At 46.0% G+C, this 19,789-nt stretch overlaps 1 protein-coding gene across 3 annotated transcripts in view; it reads right to left on the bottom strand.

Moving 5' to 3' along the window:
• Nucleotides 1-19,789, bottom strand: part of COL27A1 (collagen type XXVII alpha 1 chain) — a 164,198-nt gene that overhangs the window by 130,864 nt on the left and 13,545 nt on the right. For all 3 annotated transcript variants that reach the window (XM_062590624.1, XM_062590625.1, XM_062590626.1), the window contains exons 3-4: nt 17,128-18,569; nt 8,046-8,099 (exon numbers count right to left, since the gene is read on the bottom strand). In XM_062590624.1, coding sequence (XP_062446608.1) covers nt 8,046-8,099; nt 17,128-18,569 — 1,496 coding nt within the window. The remainder of the gene's footprint in view (nt 1-8,045; nt 8,100-17,127; nt 18,570-19,789) is intronic.

Below are 19,789 nucleotides of genomic sequence, written 5' to 3'. Positions count from 1 at the left end.
CAAGCAAAACCTTTAAAACAGCCACCCCACTGCATGAACCTGCTCCCTGACAGTGCTTTCTCTGGTGTGCGCAAGATTTACGTGCCCAGGTTAGGCTCAGCTGGTGCAAAGTGACAACTGCTCACACCAGGCCTCAAGCCTAGGGGCCTCTTGGCCATCTGCTTTCCTCCCTCAAATGACTCTTACGCTGGCAACAACACGGCTTTTAAAGCAAGGATACTGGAGTGTGTGAAACTTAGCTACCAATTCCTACCTACCTTTACAGAGGGTAGCACGCGTCTGCCACCCCAAGATAATTAGCGACAACGAGACAATTCAGTTACATCAAATATTCCACAACTGGGAACAAAAACTACTTTGGGGCCAGAGGAGTTAAAGCTCTGCAAAAAAATCCCAAAGGACAGAGATGAAGGTAGACTGAGGGGAGCTGAAGAGTGTGGGGGTGTCAACAATTCACTCGGCCAAAACTGAAGAAAACACAAGTAGTTACTACAGGGAAATTTTTAGTTGTTTAGCTATTTATTTAGCCTTCAGATGAACTCATTTCCTCTGCAAAGCAAATGAGTTTTTGTCTTAAGAGGTTAGAAAGAAAATGGATAGCAAGACAGTAAAACAAGGGGAGCAGAGGTAAGGCCATTTAAAGTTGTATTTTTGTATAAGCCTCATCAGGCAATGGCACTAACAAAATATCTACTGTAGATCACATACAGCAATATCCTTTTAAATCACATTTTGAAATCACTCGGCCTATTTTTGGAAGGCTATTTAAGGAGCTATCTGTAACAAGCAGCTAAGAATAATTTATCCTGCATTTGTATACAGCACAGAAGATCTGTTAACCTTTCACGCAGAAGTACTAATAATTCTAAATCCTCTTGAACACGTTCTTGGGAGATGAAACAACCTGAAGATTCAATTCCAGAGGTTTTGTTCTGCCAAGACTGTGCAAGAGCCTTATACCACCATCAGGAGCACTTTAATTCACCCTCTTGGGTGAATTTTATCTTGGGGATAAAAAGCCACTCAGACTGTTTCTCAGAAAGCCGTAATATTTCTGATGATCACTTTAACATATGCAGGGCCAAAATATTCAGGGTCTGATTTCCCGGGAAGATCATTGCAGTTAAACATGCAACTGTCATCCAAGTTCAGTGCCCTTGGTCTCTTTTGAAAGAACACCACTGTGCTAATGTTTATTCAGTTTTATTTTTACACACTGCAATACAAAGTAATGTTTTTTTTTGTTTAGCTTTCTAGTATATCTTGTAGTATAGACAGCTGATGAGTGCTCAACACTTTCACAACTTACGCTGCTCTGCTGTTTAGTTATAATGTTGAGGCTGAACTTTTCAAATGGCAGTTCTGTCCCCCAAAACTTTTGCTGTCCTGTTTTTAATTTCCTTCCAAAATCTCACCCTGAAACTCTCTGATAGTCTACAAATTTCAAATGAAACTGAAACACCTTGAATTAAAACAAAGGTGTTTGAGTATCAAGTTGCCATTTGAAAATCCACACAGCTGCTGTAACCAGAGTAACTGGGCACCTGGTCGTCTTAAATTCATCTTCCTAGTAAAACATGGCATCATCTGTTCATCTGATCGAGCAGGAGACTGAAACAGAGACTTAACGTGCTGCCTAAGGTAATGTGAAAAGTCTGCGGCAACAAAAGGGCTTGAACACAAGTCTTTCAGGTCCTAAATATAGCGGAAGATCAATAAAACTGATAGAAATTAGAACAGTAATGCCTCTATAAAAGCCAAAAAGTCCTTATCCATAAGCTATAGTCCAGGTAGCTCTGAACAAGGTTCATAAATCTAGACTGCTGCTAGATGTGAGGAAGGAGTTCAGCTGTTACTCAATTTTGGAGTCAAGCAGCTTGGCTCAAAGCCCTTTTCAGTGCAGTTATTTGAAGTCTGTGCTCCACCATAATCTAGGGCAGACTAAAAACAACGTCACGCCAGAAGGACCAGCATGGTTTGGTGTGACTTCTAGCTGACAACGATACAGTTTCCAGCAGGAAACGTGGAATGTAGAAGCTCGGCTGCTGATCGAGAACTCTTGGCTAACAGACTGATCACGCCTCCCGCGAGGTTTAGTAGTCTCTTCCAGAGCTAAACCAACGCACAGCAACACAGTTATGAAAAGCCTTAACCAAAATCTGGGTAGAAAAGAAGGGAGGACGAGAGAAAAAGAGTTCCAGCATCCAGTGACAAGCATGACATTACAGAAAACACAGGCTCTTGACATACAAGATGGGGACTTTACCACTGGATTCAACGAGACTTGTGGTGTATAATCAGAAACCCACCCTGTTCCCAAAGACCAATGTGGTCTTATCCTTGTGAGAAGTCGCCACATCCTGCTGACTGACAGTGGGGAGGCCAGCCCGGCAGGCAAGCAACTGCTGGAACCAACTCTAGGGGTTGTGCTCAGCATTTGAAACTGTGCTCTCAACTGTGGAGAGAAGAGGGTGTAGCCTGGCAATAGTCCTAAAAACGGTAAAAATAACTGATCTTGATATGTTCCAACATGGTTAGTCCTGAATCCACGATTACGCCCACATTCTTGGCAGAGGAGGAAGATGCAGTGTGGTACAGTTAGATGGGTGAGTAACAGAAGGTACAGGACAGCATCCGCCTCGGGAGCTGTTAGCAACACAAAATCTGAACAGACAGGCCCTACAAATTAATCTCTGCACCAATCTGCAAACCCTAATAGCCATCACCCTGCCTCCAAGCTACCCACCCTTGTTTTCTTAAATGTAATCCAATGTTCAGTCCTCATCTCTTACGGCACCCGGCAGAATCACCCAGTCTCCAAACGGGGCTCCCATTAGCCATCTTTCCACAAAGAAACAATTCGACAGTTAATTGCTCCGCAGTTAGTTCTACAGTTAATCGCTGTATTATACTCTCGCTCTCCTGGATTTTATTCAATTTCCCATTCACCTCTAGAAATCAAGAGTCTCCTAAATAACACTTACTATCAACATCAATATTAGTTCTGCTTCTCCTTCTACGCACAGGATGGGAGCAACACTGAAACCACTGAATGAAAAATCCCGTAGCGCGTATTATTATCCACAAGCATGCTTTTTCACCCACTCACTTTGGCTCTCTCATAACTGCTGAAACAATCCTGTCTAGCAACAAACCGTCTCGCATCCGAAATCCAAGCCTTGCACCAGAAATCCCATGGAAAATTTTGTCGCGGGACAGCAGCAGCCCGAGGCGCGGTGGCACGGACATCACGCACCGAGAACAATCCCCAAATGTGTTCTCCAAACGAGGGGGTTTCCCAGAGGTGATGGGTTTGTCACCCCCCTGGAATGTCTTGCGCGTGAACGATATCTACTTGAGAATGACACTGTGCCATCGGGTTCGTCTCGGTGACGAGCCTGGAAAGGGGACCCTGCTCACAGAAGGGCTTTTATTTGCACTGGTTCACAGCCCGCAAAAATTAACAAAAGTGCAACTGTGCACGGCCTCCTCGTCCCTCTAACATTCCCAAGCAGGAGGAAAGAGGAAAAAACCCAACAATCCTGCAAACTCCTGTTAAATGCTAGAAAACTTCAGTCAGAGGAATGACCACTCATTCAAAACTCATTAGGTCTTGGTGTTTCACTGTATAAAGCAGCTTTTTCTGCTCCTGACCTGCAGATCCCACTCTGACCTTTGGCTTGCTAAAGAAAAAAAAAAGAGCTAAATATTTGAAATGAAGCCAAACAAACTGTTTCTTTAAACATTTCTTCTCAGAAATTGGAAAATCTTCCTAATGGAATGAAGATACCAGAGAACCTGAACAGTCGACTGAATTTTTGCTTGCTTTAGGGGAGAAGCCCTGCATTTTGAAGGGAAAGAGAGATTTTTTGCAACCGCAGACAAAAAGTCACAAGGACACGTTACACAGGGAGCTTGCACGCTTTCAAGCTGCTGAGGTTCACAGTAGGCTAGGAAGAGCATCCCAAAGCATCTGTGAGCACAGACGTGCTTTCTCTACCTGTCCCTTTGGATTTTTCCCGCGTGGTTCTGCTTAAGGGAGGGTAAAACAAGAGCAGCTGCAGCATGCCAGGCTTTGTGGCCTTACTCCAAATTCTGCCTCTGGTCTGCTGCATGAACATGGGTAAAACACTTGTCTTCACCTCAGCTTCCTCACCAACGTATTAAAGGGGGAGGCTGACTTCCAGCGGAACCCAGCCTCCTCAATTGCTGGAGCGCCTTGGGAGGTTTCTCACCTCTCTGCAAGTAAAGCTATCGGCCGGACTCCTGCTGCTTCTGCCAGGCGTTGGCTTGCTGCCTCCTTCGTGCATGGTGGACAGGTAACTAGGGTTTATATAGCACTGGCGCGGAAGGTGGCATTTAAACGCAAACATCACAGCTCACGTACTTCTCTGCAAACGTTATTAAATCTCGGGTATGCCGCTAGCCTCACCAGACTGGTGAGGGCTGCGGGGAATCACAGTTTGTGATCAGCACAGACGTGCTGTAAGAGCCCCTCACGCAGACAGCCTTGTGAGCGAAGCTAATCGAGTCCTGGGTGAGGCTGGAGAAAGCTGCAGCGGTGCAGGAGTTATTGCTCTGCTGGGAGCGCTTGGCCGACGTTGCTCGCACAGCCCCGCGAGCAAAAACCCAGCCTCCGCCACCGCCTCCCCGCTAAACCTTCACGTTTGAAGAAAAGTAAAGGTCATCAGCAGAAAACCACTCTGCGCCGAAGCGCAGTACCCGTCACCTAAGCAGAACTGCTCTGCTCGGGTTGCTGTGCGTGCACAGCAGAATAGCTGTCCCAGGCCTGCCTGGCACTGCGCGCTCGCATCGCGCAAGCTTGAGTAACCCTCACGCTGCTAAAATAGCCATTCCCTTCAAGGGGCATCTCAGATCTTACACAGACACTTGCCAGCACACAAAGTGCATTTCTCCGAGGAGAAGCAGCGTGGACAGATTTCTTCTTTATTCCTCAGATTCTTTAACGCAAACGCAAAAGTTGAAAAACATCTAGCTGGATATAGCTAGAGAAAAAGCTTTCCTGTAAAGGACACATAACCAACGCAGTCGTTTCTACACATGCTTGCAGAGTATCTGAAAAAATGTCATTAGCCAAAATTTCCAGTGATCAGTGTTGCAACATTTTCACTGCTTTCCTTTGCAGTCCCTTATGGAGCAAAGAGAATATGAAACACTTGCTTTTATCTTTGCCTTCACATCTTCATCTGTCTCAGTGGGTTTCTGATGCTGAGAGATATGGTATGCAATTAATTCCATTGGCCTAAAATAAGCGTCAACTTTCAAAAATCAAGAAAACGTCATTTTCACGAATACTGCCACTATCAAATTCACTTCTCTACACTGGATTGCATTTTAGTGCTGAGATGTGTCCTGAACCCAGCTCTTCTCAAACAAAGACTGGCATTTGCTATTACGAACCAGGGCCTTTGCTTACATAGAAGAGCAACATCCAGACTGTGCAGGCAAGTTAAGTCTAGAGATGTTTATCTGCTGGAAACAAGGAGACAGAATCATGAGATCAGCCAGCTCTTATAAACTGTCACTGACCGCAGTCTCACCCTCAAAGCAAAGGCTGATCTGAGCTTTCATTTTACTCTTTCCAACATGGGGGGAGAACGGGAAGTACAACAGCAGCAACACAGAATTGAAGGAGTGGAAATACTGTGCTACATCAACAAGAGAGCCACTTCATGGACTTCACAGCTCCAGAAAGTCAAGAGTCAAATGCTATGGCTAGATTTTCAAGTGAGCCAAGTAATTGCATGCAAGTATTAATAATGTAGAAATTATGCAAGCTAGAACAAGGGCAATTATGTCTTCTGCTTTAGGTCACAAACTGCGCTGGTGACAAGGAGAAACCCTTTCCCTCCCCCAGCATCTAACATTGCATGCAAAGTTCACCTCCTCTCAGAAGGTCCGGGCTGGTGCTAGTGCAAGGACTGTGCAGCTGCTTTGTCTGAGGGTCACGTTAAGCAGAGGTAGAACTTACCCCCACCATGTTGCTCACTTATCTTTACATGCAGCATGCAAAACAAAAGCAAAAGATAAAAAATTCCCCTAAGCCTGTCTTAGTTTCTGGCAGCTCTTCATCCTTGCAGTTAAATCCTTAAACCCCAAAGAGCCACAAGAAAAAAATACTAAGAACATGTTGCAAAGTCAAAACAACATATGCACAGAACAGTTTTGTCTCTAGGGCTCCAGGCCAGACATTTGCAAAGCAATCCTTTTGCCCCCTCCCAAAATTAGCACAGCCTCTTTGCAGAAGTCTGCGCCAAGCCAGGCTCAGCTGTGCTAACTGGGAATCTGGGCTGATTCTCAGCACCTCTGCTGGAGACTGAACTCAAAAATCCCTCATTGCTTATTGTCCTTCAGGGGATCTTCTTGAACATAGGATGGAGCACGCCACAGCTAGGCAACAACACAAGAGTTATGACATGGCTGCCACAATTTTTTTTTTCCTAGCAAAACAAGTTTTGGTACGTAGTGGAATTTGAATGTAGAGCTGAAATTTGGTCGTTCACATGGCAGGCAGGAGATGCAGCAGGGATCTCCAGCCGTGGAGTCTAGATTGCATATCACAGGACTGCAGAAAGTTACACCAAACACCTGCTGTGAATGAAATGAACTGCACGAAGAGCAAACTTCTAGCATTATTAGAGACTTCATAGGAACGGTAAGTTCCAGTCAATTTGCTCATGTAGTTGCTGCTCTGATACTTGAAGACATAATACAGAAGACATGAGATTTCTATGACCAGTTGTGCTGAGCTGCTGATGTTTCACTAAAGAAAACATCCAGAGATGGAATGCATTATCCTATCCATAAAATAGCATCCGGCTCAGGTGTATCTAATGCCTTATGCTGACAGCCCAAAGTAGTGTTTGAGTCTGTTGATATCCATACCTGTGCTGCAGTGGGTCCTGCAGACCTTTTTGGTTTTACTGGTACAGAAAGAGGATGCATTTATCTTTATCAGTTGCTGCAAGATCTCACAGGGTTGTAACAAATACACCTAGGAAACACCCAACTTTCTAAATCTTAGCTTTTTGGTTTTTCTTTAAAGACATTACATGGGGTTGAGTTTTTGCCAAGCATGTGTGAGCAGATCTCCCTCTGCTGCCAGTCCAGGATGCTGCCTGGATCACAGTTCCAAGTTTTCATTCCTTCCAGCCTCAGACACTTGCATCTTTTGCTCCACAACCCACAGCAGTTCAGTGCACAGGAGATGGGCTTCACGACCATACTGTGTGCAACAGCACCTTCTTACCATGAAAATGATGCCAAGAGTTAAATGTATTCAGATACAGGGTGCAGCCCTGATTTGAGAGACTGCTTCTGCAGCTGGGCCAGTGCAGAAAGCCTTTCTCATATAACATACCTAGAAGCAGCACTTAGTGCCAGCTATTTCCTCAGCATTGCACCCAATGCTCAAAAATCTCCATCAGAACTCAGCACAGAAGGAAGAAATTCAGGAATTTTTAAAGAACATTGTGAAGTTCAGGCATTTTTTGTAGAGCCTGAAAATGAGTCAGACAGCAGGTCTTTATTTGAGAAATGCAATAGTTCATCTTTGTGTGATGAGCCTATGGTCCCAAACCAAGGTCTCAGACCTCAGTCCCATTAGTGAAGGCACAGTGACAGTGAAAGACCTCAACGGAAACAATTCTGGGAAGCTGTAGTGACTGAAAAATAGAGAGGGGAAAACATCCAAAGCCAGTATCAGCTCTGTGTTTGCCAGAAATGGATGCCAGAGACAAAATGGTGAGAGAGACAGAGCTCATCCCACTGACAGGCTGGATGATTGCTTCGGAAACATTCATCCCCAGCCTTTGCTGATACCAAACCTTAGCTTGGAGATGCTACAAATTACCCAAGTGTGGTCTCCTAAAACCCTTCAAAAGGGAACGAGAGAAAGGAGGAAGGCCAAACATCAACAGCTGGGCTTCAAGCAAGCGATACTCGGTGACGGCCCTAAGACCCCACAGCAGCAGCAGGACAGGTGGATGCAGGTAGAGATGGAGAGAAATTTTTAAACCACTTACTCGGGATCCTCTCTTGCCAGGTGGTCCTGGTAAGCCCGGCAGACCTGGTGGACCCTACAGAGGAAAATAAATAAATAAATAAATAAATAAACAAACATTATTCACAGTTTTACAACAGGATGGCGTTCTCGCCAGTGTTTCAGAGAAACCCATAATACAACTGCTTGAAGAAGACCTGGGAAGAAGGGTCAGTTGTAACAAAGGCCAGAATTTCCCTTCAGCTTACACTATCTCTGTAAAGGGATAAAAGCCACGCACAGTAACATTTGCAGCACCGTTTACTTCCATAGACCAGAGACAGAGCATTCACATCACCCTGCTGTGGACAACGTTCCCGTGAACGCAGCTGGGCTTCACACCTCCAGCTTCCTGGACCTGTGCTGTAACACAGCGGTAACAACCGTCTCGGCTTCAGATTTTCCTGCTACGTGCTAGCACGCAGCAGAAGTAACGTGTTAGCACCTTGGCGAGGGAGGAACTTTTTGAGTTGTAATATATACCAGCTGAGGAAGCACGGTTCTCGGTAGTGCAGGTCCCTATATGAGTTGTAACATAATCACATCCCAGCACTTCATATTTTAAAGCAGCGTGTTATAAAACGTAATAAAATTGGTGTCAATGTTGGAAATTCTTAAGTATGCCTCTATGATATAGGGGAGGTCAACTCAGACATGTGAGAGAAGCAGGGCTTCTTGGAAGAGGGTGAGAACAAAGTGGAGATATCAGGCGCCCAGCTGTGTGCTGATCTGAAACAGGTTAGGGAAAAATACTTAACCAATGAGGTTTGAACTCTTTTGAATTTATTCATTTATTTATTCATTTTTTTTCAACTGACTGGGAATTCAAATTTCCAGAGAGCCACTTGCAACTCCTAATAACTCTTTGAAACTTTTTTTTTTCCTCAAGCCAAACACGTCTGACAAGAATAACTGTTAATTAAAGCGTCTCCCAGAGGATTTATATTCTAGTAGCTTGTTACAAAAGATGGGTTTTCATTTCTTGCAAGGAAAGAGAGCAGCAGAGGAAGGATGCCTGGAAGGCAGCCCGAACCCTCCGACCGTGCGGCCGTCCGGGGAGCTCTTCCCAGGAGCAGCTCTCGCAGAGCGGGTGAGCCCTCTGCGAGGCCGAGGCATTGCCCGGCGGAGCTGCTTGGACACCGCAGAGCGTTACTGGCCCGGAGGAAGAGCTAAAAGTTCATCATCCCTAACGCAGTTTTCAGGAGTCGCCTGGTGCATGATTTAGTAATTAAAAACCCTCTTGGAGATCCCTACGCTAAATCTCATCCCTGGGATAAGATTTCAAATGGAGAAAACCTGGCTGAACCATACAGATAGCACTGGTGCATAAGCACTCCCTAATGTTACCAGGACTCCTATACAGCAGATGAGCAAATTAATTGGTATGAGAGACACCTTTTTAAAGACATCCAGCCAAACCTTAGTAAAATAGGAAATAGTCAGGGGGAGAAGTAGGCAACACCTAGGGTCATTCTCTCTGTGCTACTGATTTAACAGCACATCAAATGAATCAGAACATGCCTTTCTGAAATAATTTCTGTTTATAGTAAAGATGACAAGAAAATGATTGTATTTTTAAACCTGGTAGATCCAGAATACATGCTCTTATTAAAAACAAATCCCTTTGCTCTTTTAGGTGGGAAGATAGCTATCGAATCATGAATTCAATGTAACTGATGCAGTGATGGTTAATGGAGTTAATCAAAGATGAATTCAAATCCTTAATCTCTTTTCCATTAAAAGCCATCTCTATTTACCCCCAAAAGAAGCAGCAAAAGGGAAGATGCAACCGTCTCTTCAGAAGAGCATTCCTGGCGTACCAGACTTGAGGTGACCTTTTCCACCTTCCTGCTAACAGCAGCTGCAATTGCACTTGGCCACTTGAGTACAAATGTTCTCCAAAAATGTGGGCTGTTAAGAATAAACTGAAGCTAACATAAAAATAAGGAGAGAGTTAATTCCTGCACTGGAGTGGGGATATGGAGCTAGGGGAAGGCATTTGGCTGGGAGAGCACAGAAACAGCAGTATTCAACTCAGGCGCTCCTGTCACTTGGCTTCGGTCTAATCTGTGATGTGACCTTTCCTTCAACCTTTTCTTCCTCTCCTGAAGGGGAACAGGTACAAGATGGCTATGGGATGAGCGGCTCCTCCATGGAGCCATGCATAGGGCAAGAGTGTGACTGCAGAGAAGCCGGAGGGAATTCAAGACGGAAGACTACTCTCATGATACTGCAGTAACTGGGTGAACACGGGCAATAGGCATGAAACAGGATGCACTGGAAGGCCACAGTCTAGCTTCCTGCATGGTTGCTTGGTCGCGTGCTTGGACTGGATGAGCATCGTGCTGTTCTAGTGACTCACTTCTCATGCCTGTATGCCTACAGATCATCCAGCTCAGTTTTCAAAGAGGCGGCCCACATCAGACAGCTGGTTTTGACTGGACAGAGCAATACTGACATATCCACTATGAGAAAAGCACATCTGCAGAGGCAGCCAGAGAAAACCAAGGCTGGATCAGGGCCCAACTACTTAAGGATGATGAGCACAGTCACACTTAAAACGTAAGGCTCCAAGGCGTGGAGAAGAGATGCTTCCCAACAGAACAACCACTCAGTAAGTCTCCAGAACCCACTTGCAGGTAATGCCCAGGCAGTCCCTATGCTCAGAGATGCATCCATCTGCACCTCTCATGGAGGGATGTAGGGAAGAGTTAAATTAATCAAATAGAGCCTGTGTGGACCTTTCCACTGTAACCTTTAGAGCATCCCTGGAGAAGTCCACTATGAGTAGTGGGAAGAGCTCACAGAGACAGGAGGGTTTCCTCTTCCTGGCAGCTGGAGGAAGATAACGCTGCTTGCTCCTACCCTCCCACCGCATGGATGCCTGGAGAGCTCTGCAAAGCTCACAGCTGACTGCAGCAAACCACCATTCCCATTTCAATTCTTCAGTCACTCACTTCTTGCCTACTCCTTTCCGCAAACTGATGGAGGAGAACGCACACCCTGTTATCACACGAAGCAAAATCAGAGATCAAGGAGAAACGTGGCAAAAGAACAACTCTCTTTTCTCAGGCCAAACAGCAAAACTGTTAACCAGCCTGAACAGTTCTGTGAAAAAACCAATGGCAGCCACATGAAAGTTTAACCCTTCTCAGTTTCCCACGGTAGCATTAGCAATGATGACTGATCCCACCAAATGATTATAGGATTTATTCTAAGCTGCTGCTGGGAAACTTTCTGGCGCAAAGGGGACCTTTTTTTCTAGCTTCTTGAGCTTCAAGTTGCAAATAGAGAATTAAACTAGGTTTTCTGAAAGGGAAATACATTGGACCCTGAGGACAAGAGAAATCTCTCCATTTCCTCTTGCTGCTGAGATTAGCTCGTTTATGCCTCTCCCACACCTCTACACTCCTCACACTGCTTCCTCTGCCTGTAGCGATACCGCTGGGAGCTAAGGTGGCTTCAGATCTCAAATCCTGGGCAAGGCTAAGCCTGTCCAGGAAGGACTTCAAGGAAAACATCACTGGCACAGGGATTGGTGCTGGTGATTTGGGAAATGACTCTCTTCCTTTTGAATCATTAGTAAATCAAGTTTCTGGGAGAGCTAAGCAGTGCTGCAATCCTTTTCCCCGGGGCAAGCGGTCAGCCAGTAGCAAATAAGCTAACGATTACCAGAGCATCATGTTCCAGTGCAACTCCACAAATAGACTAACACATCGGTATTTTAGGATACAGAGAAGAGGTGACCGCAAAGGACAAATCAACCTCTGCTTACCTCTAATACCAGCAACACCAAGGATGGTTGCCCTTGCTAGGCACTTCTCAGAGAGGCAGAGAGGAACTGAATGGAAACCTCGCATGAACCACTGCCTAAAACAGATCTCGAGGTTCGGGAAAAAATCCAGCACTTGGGTACTTTCTCCTCCATTGCAGATTTAAATTTGGACACACCATGCCTTTAAGCATGCTAAGGAGAAAAAGCCCTCAAAATTGTGATAGAAACCAGGAAGTTGGTGAAAAGCCAGATTCATATCTCTGCAATACACATATTAATTCTGGGTCTGTACAACACCTATCACAGTAAAGACCTTGTCAGAACTGGGTTTCTAATACTGTGACAAAAAAGCAAATAGTAAAATGTTAGTATTCCTGCTTGATGAAAACAGCTTTTCTAGAGAGACGTTTCAGGAACAGTCTCTGCATGAGACACTTCAGGCTCAGACACGCTCAGACCACGGAAGGAAGTCTGAAGGAATGTAAAGAAATAAAGGGATCCCATATTACATCACTCTCTGTTTTTATAGATTTGTCAAGTACATGTATTTATACAAATACATCCCTACATTAGTCCCAGCATCTTTATCCCACTGACACTTGCAACTACTGCTCCTCAAAATAAACCTCATTTTATGCAAACAGAGCTCTGTGATGATTAATCATTTGCCTATGACAAAATTTCCCTTTGAGGAGAGTACTGATTAAATTAGCAAAAATTTATGACCCAACTGTGTGAGTGAAGCGAAAACTTTTCCCATGTATTATACAAAGTGTGCAATTTTTTTTTAAATATGACTCATTCATTAAAAGACATTCAAACACATTGTGTGTTCCTGAATTTATCATATGCTGTCAGCCTGTGTAGCCTTTTCTGGTACAAGGAGGACTGGAAATAGGCGCTTCGTATTTTATCAGTGTTCCCAGCCACCTCTTTTCTCCCCTGCCCACTGTCTAAATTGGCAAGATTTGCTCCTTTATGAAAAGGAGCTGGGCTCCAAGACAAACTGCTCGTTCAGAAGATGGCAGCTGGAGCAGTCTAGACTGCAAACACGCTCCGAAACACATCTGCCTTTAGAACAACGCTGTGTGCCAGAGTAACGCCACACCTCTGTCTGGGATGCCGCCACCAGGGTTCGAACCCGGGGCTCCTGGCTGCGCAGCGCGCTCCGCAGATGGAAACTCGGGCGGCCGGCCGCGCTCCTGCCCGGTGACTCTTCCGACTCGGATGCCCGGGGAGGCGCCTGCAACATGCTTCCTCCTCCCTCCCCGCACCTTTGGCCTTACTCGGGGCTTCCACCGCCTCTCAGCTCAGGCGGCCCCACTCTGCTCCTCCGTACGTTTCAGCATCACGTAGGATCTTCTCGCTCTGAAATAACCCTCCAACGTTTATCAGCAATTGGGGCTTTTTGCTAGTGGTGGATAGAAACATGCAGAATTGCAGCCTTATTGCATAGCAGTAGAAAGGCCCATTTGGTACAAACTGTGTATAGTGCAGGGGAGAGGGCTGCAGCCCTCCAAACTCCCCCCAGCAAATCCACCGCTGCTACAAACAAAATCCCAGGGAGCGAGAGACACGCCATCCACCAGAGAATCCAAAACATCTATCGCATCGTGGCCTCGCAAGGGCTCGAGGGCTTGACACGCTGTCAACAGAACATTGTTTTTCTTTTGTGGCTCTCCAAGTGGCCATGCGCTGGGTTCACGTCGTCCTGCAAGCTAAGCAGAGACCTGCCTGGCCCCGCGCAGGGAGGGGAGATCTCGCGCTAGGCTCTGCCGAGGTGCTGCGGGAAGCCGTGGGGATGATTCAGAGGAAAGCGTGCCAGCTGCTGAGTCAGTGCTGCGTTCCTGACTTAGCATGACGTTTGGCTGGATTTTTTTTTTTGTTGTTATTTTCCCCATTTCCAGAAGAGATTTAGAGCTGAGATCCCAAATGCTTGTGGTTATTAACGGTTCTCAAGCAATTTTTCTTTTTTAAGAGCACATTCTCCTCCCTCTTTTAGCTGCCCAGGAAACCCAACATTCCTAAAGAATTAATGTTCTGCCATTAATTGCATGTGGGACGGTGTCTTCATTTCCTGTCGTACTGCAACACGGTGGTCTTTTAGGACAGCTGCCCAGATTAAACCACAGAGGATGCTGTCTTTTATTGCTAGGTGAAGATATTTTTTTTAGCCCACTGCTTATGTTCCTCTAACCCCAGCTGTAGGGAACTACTAAGATTATACTACATTTTTGCACTATTCAAAAAGTCAGAATTGAGCAGACCACGCAGTGCCCGATTAATCCAGCCTCACACCCCAGCTGTTGTTCAGACCCCAGCTGTCATTCAGACCCTGATTTAGGCACCATCAGGATTCTTCTTTCTACCTGGAAAGCCTGTGGAGCATCTGAGGCTGTAAAGGCTGTGTCCTGAGCCTGTGTGCAAGGGAGGAAGAGAGAGAAAACCAGTATGCCAGCCTCCACCTGTGCTCCACCACCCACCAGGTCACGGCTACTCTCGGCTCTCAGGGTGACACTGCACCTAAGCAAGGCTGGGAGACAGAACCAGCTCTGACCCTACCCAGCCTCGGGCCATGACGGACTGAGAGAAGGTGGGTGACTACCTCAGGCCACCTTCCCAGCATACAAAAATGACAACGTCGGGTTTTCCTGGTCCCCTTCTGCTGCTCCCCACCTTACCTATCTGCTGCCTCATCCTCCCCTGGAGGACAGCCTGGCAAGCATTAGCCCTACCAGGGCAGCGCTTGTCTTCTCATTTTACCATCCTTTAGTGCTGGGAGGAGGAAAGTGCCTAGAAGCCAAACTGTCCTTGCAGAGCCCCAGACCACTCCTCTGGGCTGAGGACAGGCAGGAAGCAGCCAGCTGCCAGTCTACCTGTGCACACTGATCATTTCCAAGGTTGCCCAAATCCTGGCTGAAAAGGCAGAAGGCAGTCTTCCACCCACCTTGCCCTGCCCAAAGCGACAGTCGTCTTGAAGAGACTTTGTATCAGACAACACAAGCGGGCAAACTAACTCACTGCCTTCTTCCACCCTTGAGCCAGACTTTGCATATCCTGATGCCAGTTCCCAGCCCATAACCTGCTCAATCCAGGGAAAGCGGCGGGCTGAGATATCGCACGCCAGACCAGGAAGGGCTGTACTGACCTCATCAGAAATGTCTGCCCAGTAACACGAGGATAGTGCCAGGTAATTACTCAACCACGAAGCATTTATCAGCACTTGTTCTGAAACGCGCTCGTCTGGCCATGCAAACGCTACATTAATTTCTCAACATGTCATCTCGATTCCGCTCCTTTCTCCTCTTTCTCTTCCCACGTCAGAGATATTCAACGAAGTATTGTACAGAGATCTCCGAGTGAGTCACAGGAGCGATCAAACACCGCACAGCGGCCAGCTCCAGCGGAGCCGTACCCCTTCCCTCCCTAATGCCGACTTTGTTTCCAGCAGTCAAAGAGGGTAAGGCCAGACAGAGACTCGAGATGTTCTCCTTTCCCTTGATTCAGGACTCTAGCTGTTCTCAGACCAGATGGAAAAATCCTGCCATCTCTTCTCTCGGCTCTCCGTGGCCTGAATCAGTTTGTTTGCTATGATTCACAAGCTGAGAGGGATTTTCCACTCCAATTTAATAATAAGCTCTTTAAATTGCAGGGGGAAGTGGGGACTTGGAGCTCCGTCACCTTCATACTTTTAGGGCAAGATGGTGGAAAAGTCCAGGATTTCACTGGGCTCAGAACAGGCCACACATTTACCAGTTACAGGTAAGTAATATTTTTAAGAGAAAGGTTTCACAATTGTCTGAATTCCTGCTCTTGGAAATATGCCTGAAATGACTCTCCACAAAACACTGCTCAAAAACAGAGAGCTTAGATAAAACTGCTGAAGCTCACTCTGTCTACTCAGAGACTTTGCAGAACTGTTTCAAGTGCAAACACTAGACCACAGATGTACATCTACACTCGTGAAGTCAGAGGAGCCAAAGGAGTCAAAGAGGCAGGAGCCCCGAGCTGCCTGGCCACACAGCATCCCAGAGCCTGGGGCAGCACCCTTTGCAACCGGGCAGTGATGGAAACCTTAGGAAAAAAGAAACAACAACAAAAACCAGGCCCCTCAGTAACTTTCTATACAAACTAAAAGGTGAAAAATCAACACCTCACTTCGGGATGTGAAAGGCATGAAAAGCAGAGCTTAAAGGTAAGCACACTTTGAATGCCTGCAAAACATGACCCTCTCGGTTTAGGTGTTACTGCAACAATGAGCAGCACATCTGCAGGCTGGAGCGCCGTTGATTGTGTTCCTTAAGCTAGTCTCATTTTTTCCATTGTAAATCCGTCTTTCACTATTTTAAGAAGTCAGCTGTAAAAATTTGCTCTAGGCTGGAACTTGGCAACCAAAGACTCTGTCTGGGAGAAACTTATTTTACATGCACAGCCCCTCTCTTACATATACAATACAGCGAAAGGCTTGGGTTGGAACAGCAAATCCTCCTGAAAGTTGGCCAGTTTAGAGATCCTGTTTGCATACTTGATTTAAAAAAAAACAGTTAGCAGATAATTAGTGTGGCCTGACTGCTTTTAGCATTACAAAATGTATGTATATTCTCTAATGGCCAAGATATACACCCAGAAAGTGGTTATTGTGTGTGGAATGCAGTAGTTAAATTTATAAAGGAAACTCTTTGCACATTTTAAGTAAGTGTGGGCTGTGAAAAATAAAAAGTTAAATTACACCATAAAAATGGAAGAGAGTTTGTTTAAAAAATCATGAAGCAATCTCTGTACTTGCATTTGCCAAAACAGGACACTTTTCTGGAAATATGAATTTTAAGTACAAAGCAAGTTAACAACCAAGGTTAAGAAAAAATTATTTTGTGGTGCATTTTGAGGTACCTATGTGGGATTTTTTTTTTCTCCTTTTTTGAAAAGTACCCTGCAAATCTGTCCCTTTGATCCTGCAGTAAAAGTAAGGGTGTGGAACAGAGTCCCAACCTGGTCATCCAAATTTTAACCACCAAAAGATCCCAGCCCCCAGTATGAGTTTTTTTTTTTTTTAAACTACATTGACCAACAACGTTAATCGCAAACTTTTAAGGGGTACCCACCATCACAGAGCAGTACAATGTACACTGGGATATACACTAAAATTGTGATTTTTCAGAAAAGTAAGTGTTTGTCTTCATTCTAAGGTGCTGAACTCCACTAAACATTATAGAAATCCTTGCGGGTTATGTTTTGCCAACCAGTCAGCTGGATTTCAAAAGCATAGCTATCATTATAAGTCTGAACTTACCTGAGCTCCTCTCTCTCCTTTTGTTCCTTGATATCCCAGTAAAAATGGAAATGGAGTGGGCCCAAGGGGGTCAAAGATTTGATATCCATCAGTTGCAGCTGGGGTTGTGAGGCTGAAGGCCTGTGCTCTGGCTCTGGTGATGGGATGAGCAGACCCCAGAGGCAGTCTGGAGTACATCAGAGGGACATCGCTAGGATTCGCTTTCTTGGCAGGGGGCGGCACATGCTTCTTTGGAAGGGGCCCACTGCTTGGGTTCTGTGGGGTTTGCTTTAGGGTTACAAAGTGGACATTGCTGGTTGTGTTGTCAGTCGTCCTTCTCAGTGGCTTTACAGTACTGGGTGTTTCAGAGGGCTCAATGGCTAGTTTTTGGTCAATCTTATTTTTGGTCTCTTGCTTGGATTCCTTCCTGCTCGTTATGGCAGGGCTCTGGCTTGTAGGTAGGGTCTTTTTGGAAGTGGGAAGGGGAGTTTTCTCCACGCGCGTGCTGGGAGTCGGCTGAGATACCCTGAGGGTTGCCGTCATCACCCGAGCGAGCGAAGGGGTGGGCGGCTGCGTTTCAGTATTTGATGAAACAGGAGATGGTGCCACCGTGACCTTTGTGGCTTTGTTTGTCAGTCTTGGCAGTGGCGACGTGGATAAGACTGATGGGATGGTTGTTGCACCTGAACTCCGACTCTTTAGAGGTGTGGTGACCCTGCCGAGCTCCAAGGATGGGGTCACAGTAGTCAGGTTTTTCAGACCCTGAAGTGAGGACTCCATGTGCTGTGGGGTACTTGGGGAGACACTGGGATCCCTTGGCAGGAGTGGGATGAGGGGGGGCAAGTGTGGCCGGTAGGTATCTGCTTGCCTGCACTGTTTTTTCAGGTATTTACAGTAATGATGAGCTGCCTTGGCGGAAGGATAAATATCAAACTGGCAGATGGCTCCTTCGAACTGCACGGAGTGCTGGTTCATCTTCCCAAAGAGGAAAGATCCATGTGGATCCAATGCCTCGTCCTTTTTAAAATGCAAATCCGCATGTACTCTGTGCTTCCCACAAGAAGTAAATAAAGTGACTGTCTGGCCTCGGATATTGATGGCCATATTGTGCCACTGGCCATCATGGACATTGTAATCAAAATATACAGAGCGCTTGTGGCCCACATACACAATAATCTTCCCAGGCACAAACTGGACCCCCAGCTGTAGTTTCTTCTTTTTACTCTTGATAGCAAAGAGAAAAGCATTGTTGATACGGTGGGAACACAAGCTCAGCACCAGGACCAGGTCAGTGCTGGAGCCTCTGGGGAAGATGGTACTGACTGGCGCTTCAATACGCGCTCGCTGAGTGAAGATGACTCCCGATTTGAAAGGAATGACCCCCTGAGGAACTGCACGTGACAAGGACCATCCACTTGATGGCTTCTTCCCTGCCAGGCCCAGTCTTTGAAGAACATCCACATCTGAAAAGGAAGCACAGAGAAAACGTGGGTTGTTAGGTGACCTAGGAAGAGGATCCCCATAACATGGACACGAGGTCAAGCCAGCCAGTAGAAAAGGGAGACAAGTAACAGGAAAGCCCAGTCATCCTCTGACACAAATGTGTTCAAATAATCAGGATACAGAGCACTCAGCTTTTTCTCCTGCACTTGGTGTCAGGAGCAAGTGCACACTCAACTCAGTAATCAGCAGTTCCCAAAGAGCATCAGTTCCATGGTACATCTGGCTCTCTGTCCTGTCTCACCAGGGACTAGCTCCAGATGTTCTGGAGGAAGCAGTCCTCACCACAAGGAAGTTTCCCACTGAGCATCAATACTCCATTTCTCTGGGATTTAATTCTGAGTACTGACCACACAGCTGGAGAGGAATTTTGAACAACAGACTGAGCTGGGATTGCAAAATTTTATATCCCCAGAAGGCAAGGAACAGAACCTTCAAAGGCAGCAAAAGCCTAGTATCTGTCTCTTTCCAGATTAGTAGGCAACAGCTTTTGATCTTTGAGGTTCTGAAGAGTTTATGGAAGTGAAGGTGCCTCCCAGCACCTTCATGAAAAAATTGCACCTAGATTTCACCAAACTGCTTAAGGTTCTCAATAGCAGCATTTTTCCCCACCAGATCATCTTACAGCTTTAAATTAGTTTCCTAAGAAGGAGGAACCAGACCTGGTTTGTGAAGAGCTGAGAGTTTAATTATGGCTGTCACTGAGTGGTAGAACTAGGGCTTCTAGCCTCAATGACCTAAGAGTTGGGTGCCTTGTTTAAGAGAAGATGGGAAGCTGTCTGGAGGCACCTATCCTTCTCCTCAACTCCTGGAAAAGCCTGCAATGGACAGGTGAGCCAAGCCCTCTGGTTTCTAGCCCCACAGTCTGACAGGAGGCACAAACAACTCAAGTCCAAAGCAGATTCACAGGCAACGGCAACACAAACTGGAGCCAGCTGGCTGCAGCTTCAGTTGAACTACTTAACTGGGGAGGACACTCAGGCCTATGTGAGAAGAGTTAAGAAGGTGAACGTGTCCAGATCTGAAGGGGCTCACATGCCCCAAAGCTGGTTTGCTTATTACAGCTCTAATATATGGTCTAAGAAAAGATGTTAAACACATAGTAAAGACAGTTAAAGGTAAGACTATAATGATTGCCATGATACTACCACTGTTGAAAATGAGTGAGAAGAATAGTATTTCC

The sequence above is a fragment of the Rhea pennata genome, chromosome 18, assembly GCF_028389875.1.
Source record: "Rhea pennata isolate bPtePen1 chromosome 18, bPtePen1.pri, whole genome shotgun sequence".
Classification (NCBI taxonomy): domain Eukaryota; kingdom Metazoa; phylum Chordata; class Aves; order Rheiformes; family Rheidae; genus Rhea; species Rhea pennata.
The sequence above is the reverse complement of the archived record's forward strand: the minus strand, read 5'-3'. Positions and strand labels throughout refer to the sequence as shown.